The sequence below is a fragment of the Atta cephalotes genome, assembly GCF_000143395.1.
Source record: "Atta cephalotes unplaced genomic scaffold scaffold00073, whole genome shotgun sequence".
In the NCBI taxonomy this organism is placed as follows: domain Eukaryota; kingdom Metazoa; phylum Arthropoda; class Insecta; order Hymenoptera; family Formicidae; genus Atta; species Atta cephalotes.
In genome coordinates this window covers 734,281-747,381 of record NW_012130137.1, presented here as the reverse complement: position 1 = coordinate 747,381, position 13,101 = coordinate 734,281, and the positions used below count along the sequence as shown (strand labels likewise).

At 32.9% G+C, this 13,101-nt stretch overlaps 2 protein-coding genes across 2 annotated transcripts in view; one reads left to right on the top strand and one right to left on the bottom strand.

Moving 5' to 3' along the window:
- Nucleotides 1-2,938, bottom strand: part of LOC105624129 (ribonucleoside-diphosphate reductase large subunit-like) — a 4,115-nt gene extending 1,177 nt beyond the window's left edge. Inside the window, exons 1-9 of the mRNA XM_012205488.1 lie at nt 2,920-2,938; nt 2,709-2,797; nt 2,341-2,518; nt 1,905-2,265; nt 1,490-1,791; nt 1,251-1,413; nt 779-1,167; nt 516-703; nt 117-425 (exon numbers count right to left, since the gene is read on the bottom strand). Of these exons, the coding sequence (XP_012060878.1) occupies nt 117-425; nt 516-703; nt 779-1,167; nt 1,251-1,413; nt 1,490-1,791; nt 1,905-2,265; nt 2,341-2,518; nt 2,709-2,797; nt 2,920-2,938 (1,998 nt within the window). The remainder of the gene's footprint in view (nt 1-116; nt 426-515; nt 704-778; nt 1,168-1,250; nt 1,414-1,489; nt 1,792-1,904; nt 2,266-2,340; nt 2,519-2,708; nt 2,798-2,919) is intronic.
- A 4,995-nt stretch (nt 2,939-7,933) lies between these two features.
- LOC105624127 (palmitoyltransferase ZDHHC5) overlaps nt 7,934-13,101 on the top strand; it is a 6,861-nt gene continuing 1,693 nt past the window's right edge. The window contains exons 1-10 of the mRNA XM_012205487.1: nt 7,934-8,025; nt 8,149-8,273; nt 8,707-8,864; nt 8,937-9,109; nt 9,311-9,413; nt 10,122-10,175; nt 11,465-11,574; nt 11,642-11,786; nt 12,317-12,531; nt 12,610-12,777. Of these exons, the coding sequence (XP_012060877.1) occupies nt 7,934-8,025; nt 8,149-8,273; nt 8,707-8,864; nt 8,937-9,109; nt 9,311-9,413; nt 10,122-10,175; nt 11,465-11,574; nt 11,642-11,786; nt 12,317-12,531; nt 12,610-12,777 (1,343 nt within the window). The remainder of the gene's footprint in view (nt 8,026-8,148; nt 8,274-8,706; nt 8,865-8,936; nt 9,110-9,310; nt 9,414-10,121; nt 10,176-11,464; nt 11,575-11,641; nt 11,787-12,316; nt 12,532-12,609; nt 12,778-13,101) is intronic.

Here is a 13,101-nt window from a genome sequence, read left to right as displayed (position 1 = left end):
AGAGAGAGAGAGCTTATTAATGTTCAATATCTATTTTTAAAAAATATATATCATATATAAATTATTTAATATGCAATCTATTTATAATACAGTTAAATTAAACAATGAATATTTACTTGTATAGATCCGCCATTAAAAATAATTTTATTACACATGTTTTCATTCCAAAAACCTTTCTCGATTAGATCTCGTAGCAAATGTGGTTTAATAATTGAATATTGTTTTGATAATGCATGTATCGTATAAATGTTGCTCATATATGGCTCAACTGACATATTATTTTCCAACATTTGTGCCATAAATGCATCTGACATTTGAGCTATTAACAATGAATTGTGCAATCCATGTTTAGCAATTTTTGCCTTTAAAATATCCCAATCCCATAAATTTGTTGGTTTCACATGCCACATGTCAAACTGGAGGATCTACAAAAGAATTTGCATTTTCAGACGTAAATAACTTTCACAAGAAATCAATAATAAATAACAGAAAATGTTTTTCTTGATTATACTTACACCTTCACTGATAGGACTATCCTTATACGACTCATAAGGACCTTTTTCAATAGCTATTTCGCAACTGGCTTCTAGAGCGCCATAATAGAGAGTCTCAAAAATTTGAATGTTAAGTTCATTAGCTTCTTTGCTTTCAAATGGATATCTCATTAAAATAAATGCATCTGCTAATCCTTGTACACCAATACCTAAAGTTTTAAAAATTTTAAGGAGTTTAAGGAAAGCAATGCATATAGTATGCGAATTAAACGCAAATAGCTTACCAATAGATCTATGTTTATCACATGATAATTTTGCTTCTGGAAGAGGGTAAACATTAACGTCAATCATTTTATCCAAATTATAAGTAACGATTTTCGCTATTTCTTTAAGTTTATAAAAGTCGAAAACTTTCTTAGTAGAATTTACAAACATATTGACAGCGATTGAAGCTGTATTACACATGGCAACTTCATCCGAACTCGAATACTGAACTACTTCGGTAGAGAAACTGCTGCATTTAATTGTGCCTAAATGCTGATGATTTGATTTATAATTACAATGATCTTTAAAAACTATGTATGGCACTCCTGTTTCACATTGTATCTGAATAATGAGAAGCCATAACTCCCTTGCTTTAACTTGTCTTCGAAAACGTCCTTCTTGTTCATATCTAAATAGGAATATACATTCTTTGGAAATTATATAAATTCAATGTCATTTTTTTAATTATATTAGAAATGTATAATCAATTACTTGGTATACAATGTTTCAAATTCATCACCCCAAGCTTCAATTAATCCAGGACATTCATGTGGACACATTAAACTCCATACATCATCATCAAAAACACGTTTCATGAATAAATTTGGAGTCCATAATCCATAATACATGCCTTTTGCCCTCAATTGCTCCTCACCTATAATATAGTTGTTTAAAAAGATATTCACATATCTTTATCAAAACAAAAGAAAATATCAACAAAAAATAATAACCAATACTCCTTTTAAGATCCAAAAACTCAAAAATATCAGAATGCCATGGTTCTAAATATACAGTAATCGGTCCCTCATTTTTGCCATTTTTTGAGACAGTTCCAATAGATGTATCATATGTTTTTAACATAGGCACTAATCCATTTGACACACCTCCTGTACCCCTAATAGGTGTATTCTTTGCTCGAATGCAATGTACATTGAATCCTATTTCACCATTATAATCACAAAGAACAGTAAATCTTTCTAATGTATCCAATATTCCATCTATGCTATCGCCAGACATTGTCAATAAAAAAGTGCTGTAAAAATATCGTTTACATTAATTTAATATATTACTACATCTAATAAATTTAATTACTTAATAATGAAGATAATAATCATAATAATGATTAATGATAAAGATAATAATCACCTAGCCATTTGTTGTGTAGTGGTACATGCGGTATCTATCGTCTGTGCAGCATATATGAAATATTGTTTCGACATAAAATTGTATGTTTCAATAACCTTATCAATGTCTTCACCATGAATAGCTACAGCAATTCGCATTAACATGTGCTGTGGTCTTTCAACAACTTTTCCATTCAATTTCAACAGGTGATCACTCTCAAGCATTTTAAATGTAGCATAACTATAATTAAAATCTCTATCATATAGTATTGCAGAATTCAATTTGTCTGCATTATTTTGGATAATTTGATAATATTTCTCACTGATTATAGGCAAGTTTTCATTCGTGATCGAGTTTTTTGCATATAAATTAGCTATTACCTCTGAGAGATACAAAATATTAATAAATCTTCAAATATTGATAAATAATGTAATATCGACGATTAATAATATCTCACCACTAAAAACTTTCTTTGTCTCCTTGTGTAGATTGGATATAGCAATTCTAGCTGCTAAGGTTGCATAATCTGGATGTTGATTAATCATAGTCGCTGCAGTTTCAGCTGCCAAATTATCCAATTCGCTTGTTGTCACTCCAGAACATAAATTGGTTATAACCCTAAGTGCGATCGCAGACTGTAAGAGAAAAGTACAATAAAAAATAAATACAGTAATGCATTTCTCTTAAACTAACAATTTTTTATAAATTATAATAAACTTGACTTTCAGGAAAACATTCATTAATATATAAATTAATGAAAAATTGATATAAAACAAAGTTCCCCTTTTTTTCATCAGTTACAAAGGTACATGTGGAAACGCTTACTGGATCTACATAATTCATATCCAGACCGTAACATAGTGCCTCAATTCTTCCAGTTATCTTGTCGAAATGCACAGGCTCTTTACGTCCATCTGACAACAAATAAAAAAGACATTGAAAGAGAAAAGATCAACGAAACAAAGATAGTTTCGCGCGAAGATACATCAAATAACGATGTTAAGTGGGAGTGTATTTGTTCAGTTTGATAAATTACCGCGCTTGAGAACGTGCATGATGCTTCTTTGATGACACTCTGGAAGCGTCGCAATTGCAACAATGTATTTTTTTCTCTAATTTCACTTGATGCTATAACAAGCAACCAGCGCGATTAAAAACATTACCTGAGTAATTTACCCGCGAAACGGAAGTGATGAATGAGATTGTCATGTGTACCACAACCAATCGCAGTTTCGTTTCGCGCGAACGTCACTTCCACAGACTTTGTGAAGGATTCTTTCATGCACCATTTCGAAAAATTCAGATCTCTCACGTTTTAAATACATATATATATAATACATATATTATATATGTAAATGATTCATGTAGTAGAATTAGAATGCGATAAGCGAAAAAGATATTTACAAAAATCGAGACAAATATAATACTTTTGAGCAATAATGTGCTTTTGATATGTAAAACTTACAAAATTGTGCAAGTAGAAAAATTTATTGTATAATTGTTACATAAATAATCATTATCATTTGTATTTTGCAAAAGAAAATGAATAAATATTGAATTATTAATTATTAATGTAATTAATAAAAGTTACCGATGTATAAAAAGAAACGATACATATAATACATAATGTAAATATCTTTATTAATAAGCGGCATTAATGTTAAGAATTACTTACAGACAATACTTGAAAAAATAAAATAAATGAAAGACATAATATTTTATAATACATATAATACATAATGTAAATATCTTTATTAATAAGCGGCATTAATGTTAAGAATTACTTACAGACAATACTTGAAAAAATCAAATAAATGAAAGACATAATATTTTATAAAATATATTTATTTATATAAATTTTATAAACTACATTTATTTATAAATTTTAATACAGAAAGTTTTTTCTTGAGAGATTCCTTAAATTTTGGAAGAAATAGATCATTATATCATAGAACTTTAATACAATACAATCAATAATATATTACAACTAATGATAGTAAACTAATGATAATAAATATTTTCATTATCAAAAATATTTGTTTTTTATAATATATAATTATATATACCTTGTCCGAGTACTTATTCACGATGTCCACATAATTTTTAACTTTCTTTTTTTCTTATACTCATAATATATCTTCTATTTCATCATCGCTACTTGTTTCTAATAATTCATTTATAATAAATAATTTTAGTCTTTCTTTATCCACCATTTTGTAATTTTTTGCAACTTTTTTCTGTAATTTAAATTTTTAAGGTTTTGTAAAGTATTTGTAACGTGAATTTTTAATCGCAGAAATAACAGAACGCAATCTCAATTCTAATCTTTATGATGGCTTGTCGCTAGGCTGGAGTGAACAATGTAAATTAGATCAAAAAATTAATAGTTACAGTATTGAATAAATTAATCTGAAAAGGAAGAATTAAAATCAAATATACAAGTTGAACTTCACAAAAACTTTGAAAAATTAAAGATGATACACAAGCAAGAATTACATTTACTCCAGCCTAGTGGCTAGTAAGTCATCAATTGCAGAAATTGAAATTGCATTTACTACGATAAAATTTGAAATTCATACATACGTACTTTTACTCTACGAAATTCTAAAGAGAAAAGTTTGGTGCCACTTGAGAACAGAATCTCCTCAAACATTAATCTAATCTTGACGAATGTTAAACGTTAGCAACGCTACACTAGGATCGTTCACAGATCTGGAGGTCGATTGTGGATTTTGAAAGGAAGTAAAAAACAAGTTACAAAAGAGAGCAAAGATTATTAGGAATTGACCACCGAGCAAATGAGAATGAAATGAATTAAAATGGATTCAAATTTTCAGAAATATTATTGATTCACGAATGTTAAAATGAATGCTTTTCAATTCTGAATGCATTTTTATTCATTTATAAGAATTGCATGGAGCATCTCTAAGCTTTTCAATCTAAAAATAATATTAGCTTTTTCTGTGCACACAATTGTGAATACTGTTCAAAATTTTGAATAAGGAAATGCAGTTTTTCAATCCAATTGCATCCAATTGAATCCAATTGAATCCAATTAAATCCAAAAAAAGTATTCGCTATTTAAAATATGCATTCGGATAGAAAAAAATTTCAATCCATTTTAATTCATTCTCATTTGCTGGGTAATTAAATTATGAATTTTCTAATGAATTTGCTCACTTTTGTAATTTTCACCTCATTTGAAAATACACAATCGACCTCCTGGGTCCCCTTTTCTCGAAAAGTATCGCATAAAAATAGGGAAATACGAAAAAATAGGAAAATATTATAGCATTTCCCTAGATTTTCGTATGCGATACTTTTTAAAGTCTTATGTCCACGATACTAGAAATCGGTTCGAGACCTTGGATGAAGAAAGAATTGACCAATTGCAAGTCATATGACAAAGTGTTCAAATGTGATTTGTTAATTTTTTCTATGTCCGTGAACATCGGACTTAAGAATAGGAGCTCTGTAAACGCTAAAGGGAACACACTCGTGCATAACACATAACACATGAGACATAAGAAATTGAACCAATCAGAGTTCTTTATTTCATAGAAGGAAGAGAACAAAAAACTTTAATTGGTATATTTTCTTATGCATTATGTGTTATGCGTTAAACCGGTTCTATATCGTAAGGTCGCAAGTTTGTTGCAACAGCCAATCTGAAACTTGCATTTTGAAATCAATGCTTCATATTGACTGGAGCACAAGAATGTCGTAACACTTATTTAGATTTAAATTGTAGACGTAAATAACGCACAAGCTTTCACGTATGACGTATAACTTATTGCCGTGACTATAAAGCCCATTTTACAATGGGCAGTAGTAGTAGTAGTAGTAGATTAAGGAGTAGGCATAGAAGTCAACCAATCACAGTTGAATATGAGAAGAATAATCAACTATAATTAATCGTTTTCTATGCCTATTTTTTAATCCATTATTGCTACTGCCCATTGTAGAATGGGCTTACGAGACAGCAATAAATCATATGTTAAATCATACGCCAAAGTTTGTGCGTTACTTACATCTACAACTTAAGTCTCTAAGTAAGTGTTATGACAATTCTTGTGCTCAGACCCTATCACAACAAACTTGTGATCGGCTTGCAACTAATGTAGAACCGGCTTTACGCAAGAGTTTGTGCCTCCCCGTTATAGCGTTGATAACAGGCAGTTGTGACGTAATTATTAGTGACACGCTATTATTATGACGTCATGATCGTGTTTGTTAGCGCTATCTGCAGCTCCGCGAACAGTTTCCCAATTAGAATACTGCTTTAGATTACGTAAAAAATGGAAATAACAGTAAACTTATCCAATCCAGATGCTCAGCCAATAAAATAATTCGTAGAGTATCCAAAGATAAATTTAAGGAAGCCTTAAGTACAAGATCTGACTATAAATACGGGCACTGCATTATGCGTTATGCAAAAATCTGTGTTGCGGCTTTAAGGGCCATTCCACAAGGCTTGATTATGAATACGAGTATTAGAGAATCAATCAATTAGAATCCTTCCTTTCTTTCTAGTTAACGGAAAAGAAGAGTTTTGATTGATTGATTCTCTTATGCATTATGCATTATGCGTTATGTTTAAATCTGTGCTGCGGCCTTTAAACTCCGTCGATTAACTTCATCACCAGAATAGCTAACAGCAAAACTTAAAAATCTTTCTTTTATTCTTATTATAATAGTAAAGAAAAAGTGTTGTGTGGAGATAATGAATAAAATATTGAAATGAATAATATATTTAACTATTTTCTATAAATACTTATTTTCGAAATTAGATTAGAGATGATGAGTTTTCAGTTTAGCAGTTGGCAATACTGGAAGTTAATCGGCGGATAAAGTAACTGGTGTTGGTGAAACTGGCTTATAATTTTGCAATAAGGTGAATTTCAACCGGTTAAAACTCGCCTTATAAATAAGTTTACTGTTATTTCTATTTCCGTTAGAGTACATAGATCTAGGGCCATTTTCACCAAGCTCCGATTAAATTAACGGGCCTAATAACTTTGCAGGATTCCAACTGAAGCTGAGAAAAAATGTGAACTGAAGAGTTAAACATATTTCATAATTATAATTAACTGTAATTTACATACTATATTGAACAAATATAAGTTATTAACAAACAGCTGTAGAGAGAAACCTTGCTACATAAATTAATATTACAAATCTATATTTATAACTTCTCTCTTTGCATTTTTTCTCCGACATCAGCTTCAGTTGCAAAGTTATTAGACCTGTTAAGTTAATCGGAGTTTGGTGAGTGTCTCCTGATTGGCTCATTAGCTTAAGATCACATCTTAAAGTTACTGTTACAGAAATTTTGTCTGCGACAGCCTTTTAATTAAAACGCTAATAGTCCCTCTGATTGGTTCGTGACTTTTTAAGACTGTATTAAAAAAATGAATAATAAATATATAAATATATTATATATATCTAATATTTATAATATACATATTATATATAGTACATATTATATATAGTACATATTATAAATATATTGACAAAATAAATATAAATACAATCAAAAAATCAATTTGTCCTGAAATTTCCACCAGTTATATTCTGGTGAATATTCACAAGTCAGAAAAAAGCAGGGCAAAATACAGAACATACGGAGCAATACGGCGAAGAGGGGATTGACACGCGCGCTGCCGCACGAGATTCAGCGAATACGAAGGAGCGAGATGCATCGCTATATATGTATGTATGTCATCGAGGTAGTATGCTCGTAGCTCCTCGTCGCTCTAATACCTGTACGTGAGCTGACCGTTAAATATTGATAGAAAGCCGCCGACGTTTCGCGCCGGGATGACACACGAGTGACCGGGACCAGGGTTCCCTCATCGGTGATCGGCGTTGCGTCACGGACGCTCGAACGGCAGCTAGAATGCGCGGCCGTCCTTGCCGCGATCCATTGCCGTACGTGTCGCAAGTGAGTCGAACTCGCGATGGACGCGGCCATATTTCCTGCTAGCAGAAATCTTGTCCGTCAGTGATTCGCGCTGATCGTGTGCCACCGAAAGAGCGGAGCGTGCAGAATGCCGAAATGCGATGTGAAGACGAGGCCTCTGCCAGCTACGTTCGCGTGGATTGTCCTACTCATTTCCACGGCACTCTTCTTCATCTTCCCGTAAGTTGTCCCTCTCTCTTTCTCCTCCTTCGTACCGCCGCGACTCGTGCACGATCCACGTTCGTCGAGACGGAACTCTTTCTTGGAGGATATCGCTGAATCTCACATGTTCCATGTTCACAGGTGCTGGAACTATTATGTCTCTCGGTGGGGCTTATGGGTACCGATTCTGCAAGGAGTTATTACCTTCTTCGTGGTGATAAATTTCTCGCTGGCGACGTTTATGGATCCTGGTGTTATACCAAAAGGTAAACATGAAACTAGTGAACTCTGTATACATACATACAAACATACTGCAAAGCTTATACTGTAAATATAGGCAAGTCAGCCTAGGGATGTACTCTTTGTTTTTCTAATGTATTACATTTTCTAATGCTTCAATGTTTCATAGCTCAAATAATACATGCAAGACTGAGAAAATAATCTCCATGTGCAAGTATTTCTCTCTGTTCACTCTTATCGAATAGAATTTCATCTCATTAGCTTTCCAATATGTTGTAGAGTTCACTGTATGAAATATGTTTATGGTACTTATGGCAAGACACAGGCTACATTTCATTGCATTATCATTTTATCCTTGTTTAATACTCTGTGAACAACAAGAATAAAATGATATCTCATGCATTATGCCTGCAATGGAATGCAGCCATGAATCTGGAGCAATATAGTTTTTCATTAAAGCACCTCCTGACGAAGATCGGGAAGATGATTTTCGAGCTCCATTATACAAAAGCGTGGAAATCAATGGCATTACTGTACGCATGAAGTGGTGCGTCACTTGTAAATTTTATCGACCTCCACGTTGCTCACACTGCAGTGTCTGCAATCATTGTATCGAGGTATGTTTTTTTTGTTAATATTTGTTAGAATTATAAGAGGAAAGTTTAACGAGATTAATTTAATATTTTTAGACATTTGATCATCACTGCCCATGGGTGAACAACTGCATTGGTAGGAGGAATTATAGATACTTCTTCTTTTTTCTTCTGTCGCTCAGTTTTCACATGCTCAGTATATTTGGGCTCTGTCTATATTACTTACTGGAGCATAAAGAACAGCTGAGTGAAGTTAATACCATTGTTGCGTATCCTTTACATAGAAAATAATTTCTAAAGTAAAACGCTGCATGTAACGCTGCATGTAAGAATTTATTCTTTTCAGCTGAACTTCTTGCATGGTTCTCTTCGTGTTGAAGAAAAAAAAAGAGAAAAACTGATGCAAAGTTCAGCCAAAAGAAACAGATACATTCAATATCAATTTTATGAGATCCTTAATCTTAGTATAGACTCATACTCATGGGAGTGGTAATGCTCTTATTCATTCCAATCTTTGGACTGACCGGCTTTCACGTAGTCCTAGTTTCCAGAGGACGTACTACGAACGAACAGGTGAGGAGCAGATTTTCAAAATTTTATTTTTTTAGTTAGAGATGGCATAATGTTCAGTATTGAAAGATTCAAATTTTAAGCTACTCTACGATGTTCTAAAAGCATTTTTTCACCATCAATTTATATGCTGAAAAAAGTTTAGACATTGGAAATGTATTATGTCCTTTACTAGAGACAAATAAAATGCATTTGTTTAACATTATTAGAAATAGTTTAGCAATTGTGTTAAACATTTTACAGTGTGTGTGAAGCTGGCGTATCATTTCGTGGAAACTAATTATTGAGCGTTCTGGCTTTATTTTCAATATAGTTCTATAGTTTTAGATCGATTAAACTAAGAGTTCTGCCCTTAAAAGCGAAAAAACAAACTGAGACGCCAGATTCACGCAGCGTCTCACTTTGTCCTGCGCAAGCTTTGACAGATTGTTGTAGGATTTTAAAAGATAATAGTTCTAGATGAGTTCTAGAAAGAGTTCTAGAGAGAGTTCTGGCGAAATAACGTTAGTTTCAATTTTTATTGATTCCCCTCCCCCCTTCCCCAAAAATCACTTTTATAGGAACAAAGATGAGACGCTGGTTAATTTTCGACAGTTCTGTGAGTTCTATGATAATTAGGGTGTGTAGTTCTAAACATATATTAACGCTTTCCGAAGAGTTCTGATAATATAAATTATTTGTTAATTTTTTAAACAATTTTTATCACCCTAGAAAGGCGACTTTTGGGGATTAATATGTGGGGGACACTGGCGGTATCCCGGATACGTGAGTTCTATAGCAATTTTCGTGTAGTTCTGAATGTATCCTAATGCTTTCCGAAGAATTCTGATGATATAAATTATTTGTTAATTTATTAAACAATTTTTTATCACCCTAGAAAGGCGTCTTTCAGGGAATATGTATGAGATGCTGGCCGTTTTCCGAAAGTTTTGCGGATTCTATCGCAATTCTCATGTAATTCTAAATGTATCCTAACGCTTTCCGAAAAGATCTGATGATATAAATCATTTATTAATTTTTTAAACAATTTTTGTCACCCTAGAAAGGCACCTTTCAGGGAATATGTGTGAGACGCTGGCCAATTTCCGACAGTTTTGTGAATTCTCATGTAGTTCTGAATGTATCCTAACACTTTCCAAAGAGTTCTGATAATATAAATCATTTGTTAATTTTTTAAATACTTTTTATCATCTTAAAAAGGCGCCTTTCAGGGAATATGTGTGAGACGCTGGCCGTTTTTCTGTGAGATTTATAGTACTTATAGTGTAATTCTGAATATATCCTAATGCTTTCCAAAGAGTTTTGATGATATAAATTATTTGTTAATTTTTTGAACCTCTAGAAAGGCACCTTTTAGGGAATATGTGTGAGACGCTGGCCGTTTTCCGACAGTTCTGCGGGTTCTATGGCAATTCTCGTTTAGTTCTGAATGTGTCCTAACGTTTTCCGAAGAGTTCTGATGATATAAATTATTCGTTAATTTTTTAAACAATTTTTATTATCCTAGAAAGGCACCTTTCAGGGAATATGTATGAGATACTGGCCGATTTCCGACAGTGAAAAGAATAGAAATTCACAGAATTGTCGAAAATTAGCCAATGTGTCATCTTTGTTCCTCTAAAAGTTTTTTTTGGGAAAAAGTCACTAAAAATTGAAAATAACATTGTTTATCGTCAGAACTCTTTCTAGAACTCATTTAAAATTATGTATTTTTTAAAATCTTAGAAGAATCTGTCAAAACTTATGTAGGACAAAATGAGACGCTGCATGATCCTGACGTCTCAGTTTTTTTTTCACTTTTTTTTATTTTTAAGGGCAGAGCTATTAGTTTAATCGATGTAGAACTATAGAACTATTGAAAATAAAGCCAGAACTCTCGATAATTAGTGAGTTTCTGACAAAATGATACGCCAGCTTCACACACACCTTTTATATCTTACTAATTGGCAAACTGTTATTTTCTATAAGGCGCGTGGTTTCCTTGTGGCTTTCTTTCTCGTTTTCTGAAAATTAAATATTTCGGATGAAACGCATTTTGAAAGTTTAATCCTCAGGTAACAGGCAAATTTAACGGAGGCTACAATCCTTTTTCACGAGGTTGTCTGCGCAATTGCTGTCACACACAGTTTGGACCACAATACCCAAGGTATTGCAAGGAGCCAAGGTATTGTAAAATTAATTCTGTATGCATAAATTATTTTGTTATAATGAATTTTCTGTATGATTTGCAGCTTACTTAAACCTGATAAGTATTCAGGGAAGCGACGTGGAGCGTGTGCGTCAGAGATATCTACTATAGGCAGTGAGAACCAGGTAAAGACCTACATGGATAGCAGCAATGGTGTTAGAAATGCCAGTTCAAATGCTTACAATAAGGTAAGAGCTAGCGCAGTCTCGCTTATCTTCTTACTTTATGAACACCATTCGGAATCTGATGCTTGAACCATTATTATGATTTGTATTCTTCTTATTATTAACACAGTTAAACAAATGGAAATTTGGACGAAGCTTACATCTTAAGCACTCTTTTGCTTCTATGCAGTTTTCAAGCATGTATAGCATGACTAGCAACATTGTTGTACTAAATGTAAACAGTTATGCAATCCTAGTACTAGCTTCGTAGTACATTTTAGTGTTTTACTATAAAAATTAACATATATATTTACGTCTTTTTCTCACATCTGTAGAATATGAGTTGCAGCGATGATACCTCATCTATCAGTATTGATCAATCCAGAGTCCTAAGATGCCTTTACTGATTATCTCCTATGGTTTATATATATCCCATTCATCCAAACTGATCCTAATATTCATAGGAAATGTAGTAATGTATATTGCAAAGAGAAATTTTTTTTTGTTTGATATATCTTTCTTTGATCCATGACACTGTTGGTTCTTCTTTATAGTTATCACCCGGACGAGATGGATCGGACACAGACATGGAACCGACAGCGTCTCAATCTGCAGACTGCGAACCTACGCCGCCGTTGCAAAGACATGGTTCTAAAAGCAATTTCTTCCTGCCACCTGTGGAGAACAACGAATCTCCCAGGCATCCTCCGCCGTCGCAGCTTCGCCATCCAATACATTATCCTAGAGGCAGTCCACATCCAAGGCCAAGGTATTTACAATAGATAATGACAGGATTTTCAACATGCAAAATGCTCTAGCATAGTACTTATGTTCATCATGTTCTTAGAGGGATGAATGGATCTCGAAGTCACACACCCGATCCGTTATCACCGGAGACGACTGGTTCGCCAGCCACGGTCCCTCAACGTCAGGGTGGTGCCAGCCCAACGATGCAACAACGTATCAAAGCTATTGGAGTACCTACTCCGCTTGCCATATCCAGTCCCATACGAAGGTACATTATACTTGTGCATTACTAAAAGAAAAATCAAAGTATTAATCCGATATATATTTGAAGAAATATCTTTTAATATCAACACATTTACACGTGATACAAAAAAAATGAAGGATTGATTAACTGAGTACTTACATTTGATCGATTCTTATATATGAAATATTTAAATATTTGTTACAATTTCAGATTTATTATGTACCTCTAATTTTATATTTATATATATATATATATATATATATATATATATATATATATATATACTACTATATACGTACGTCGTTACTTTACTACTAGTACGACTAAACTAAATTACTTACTACTAAG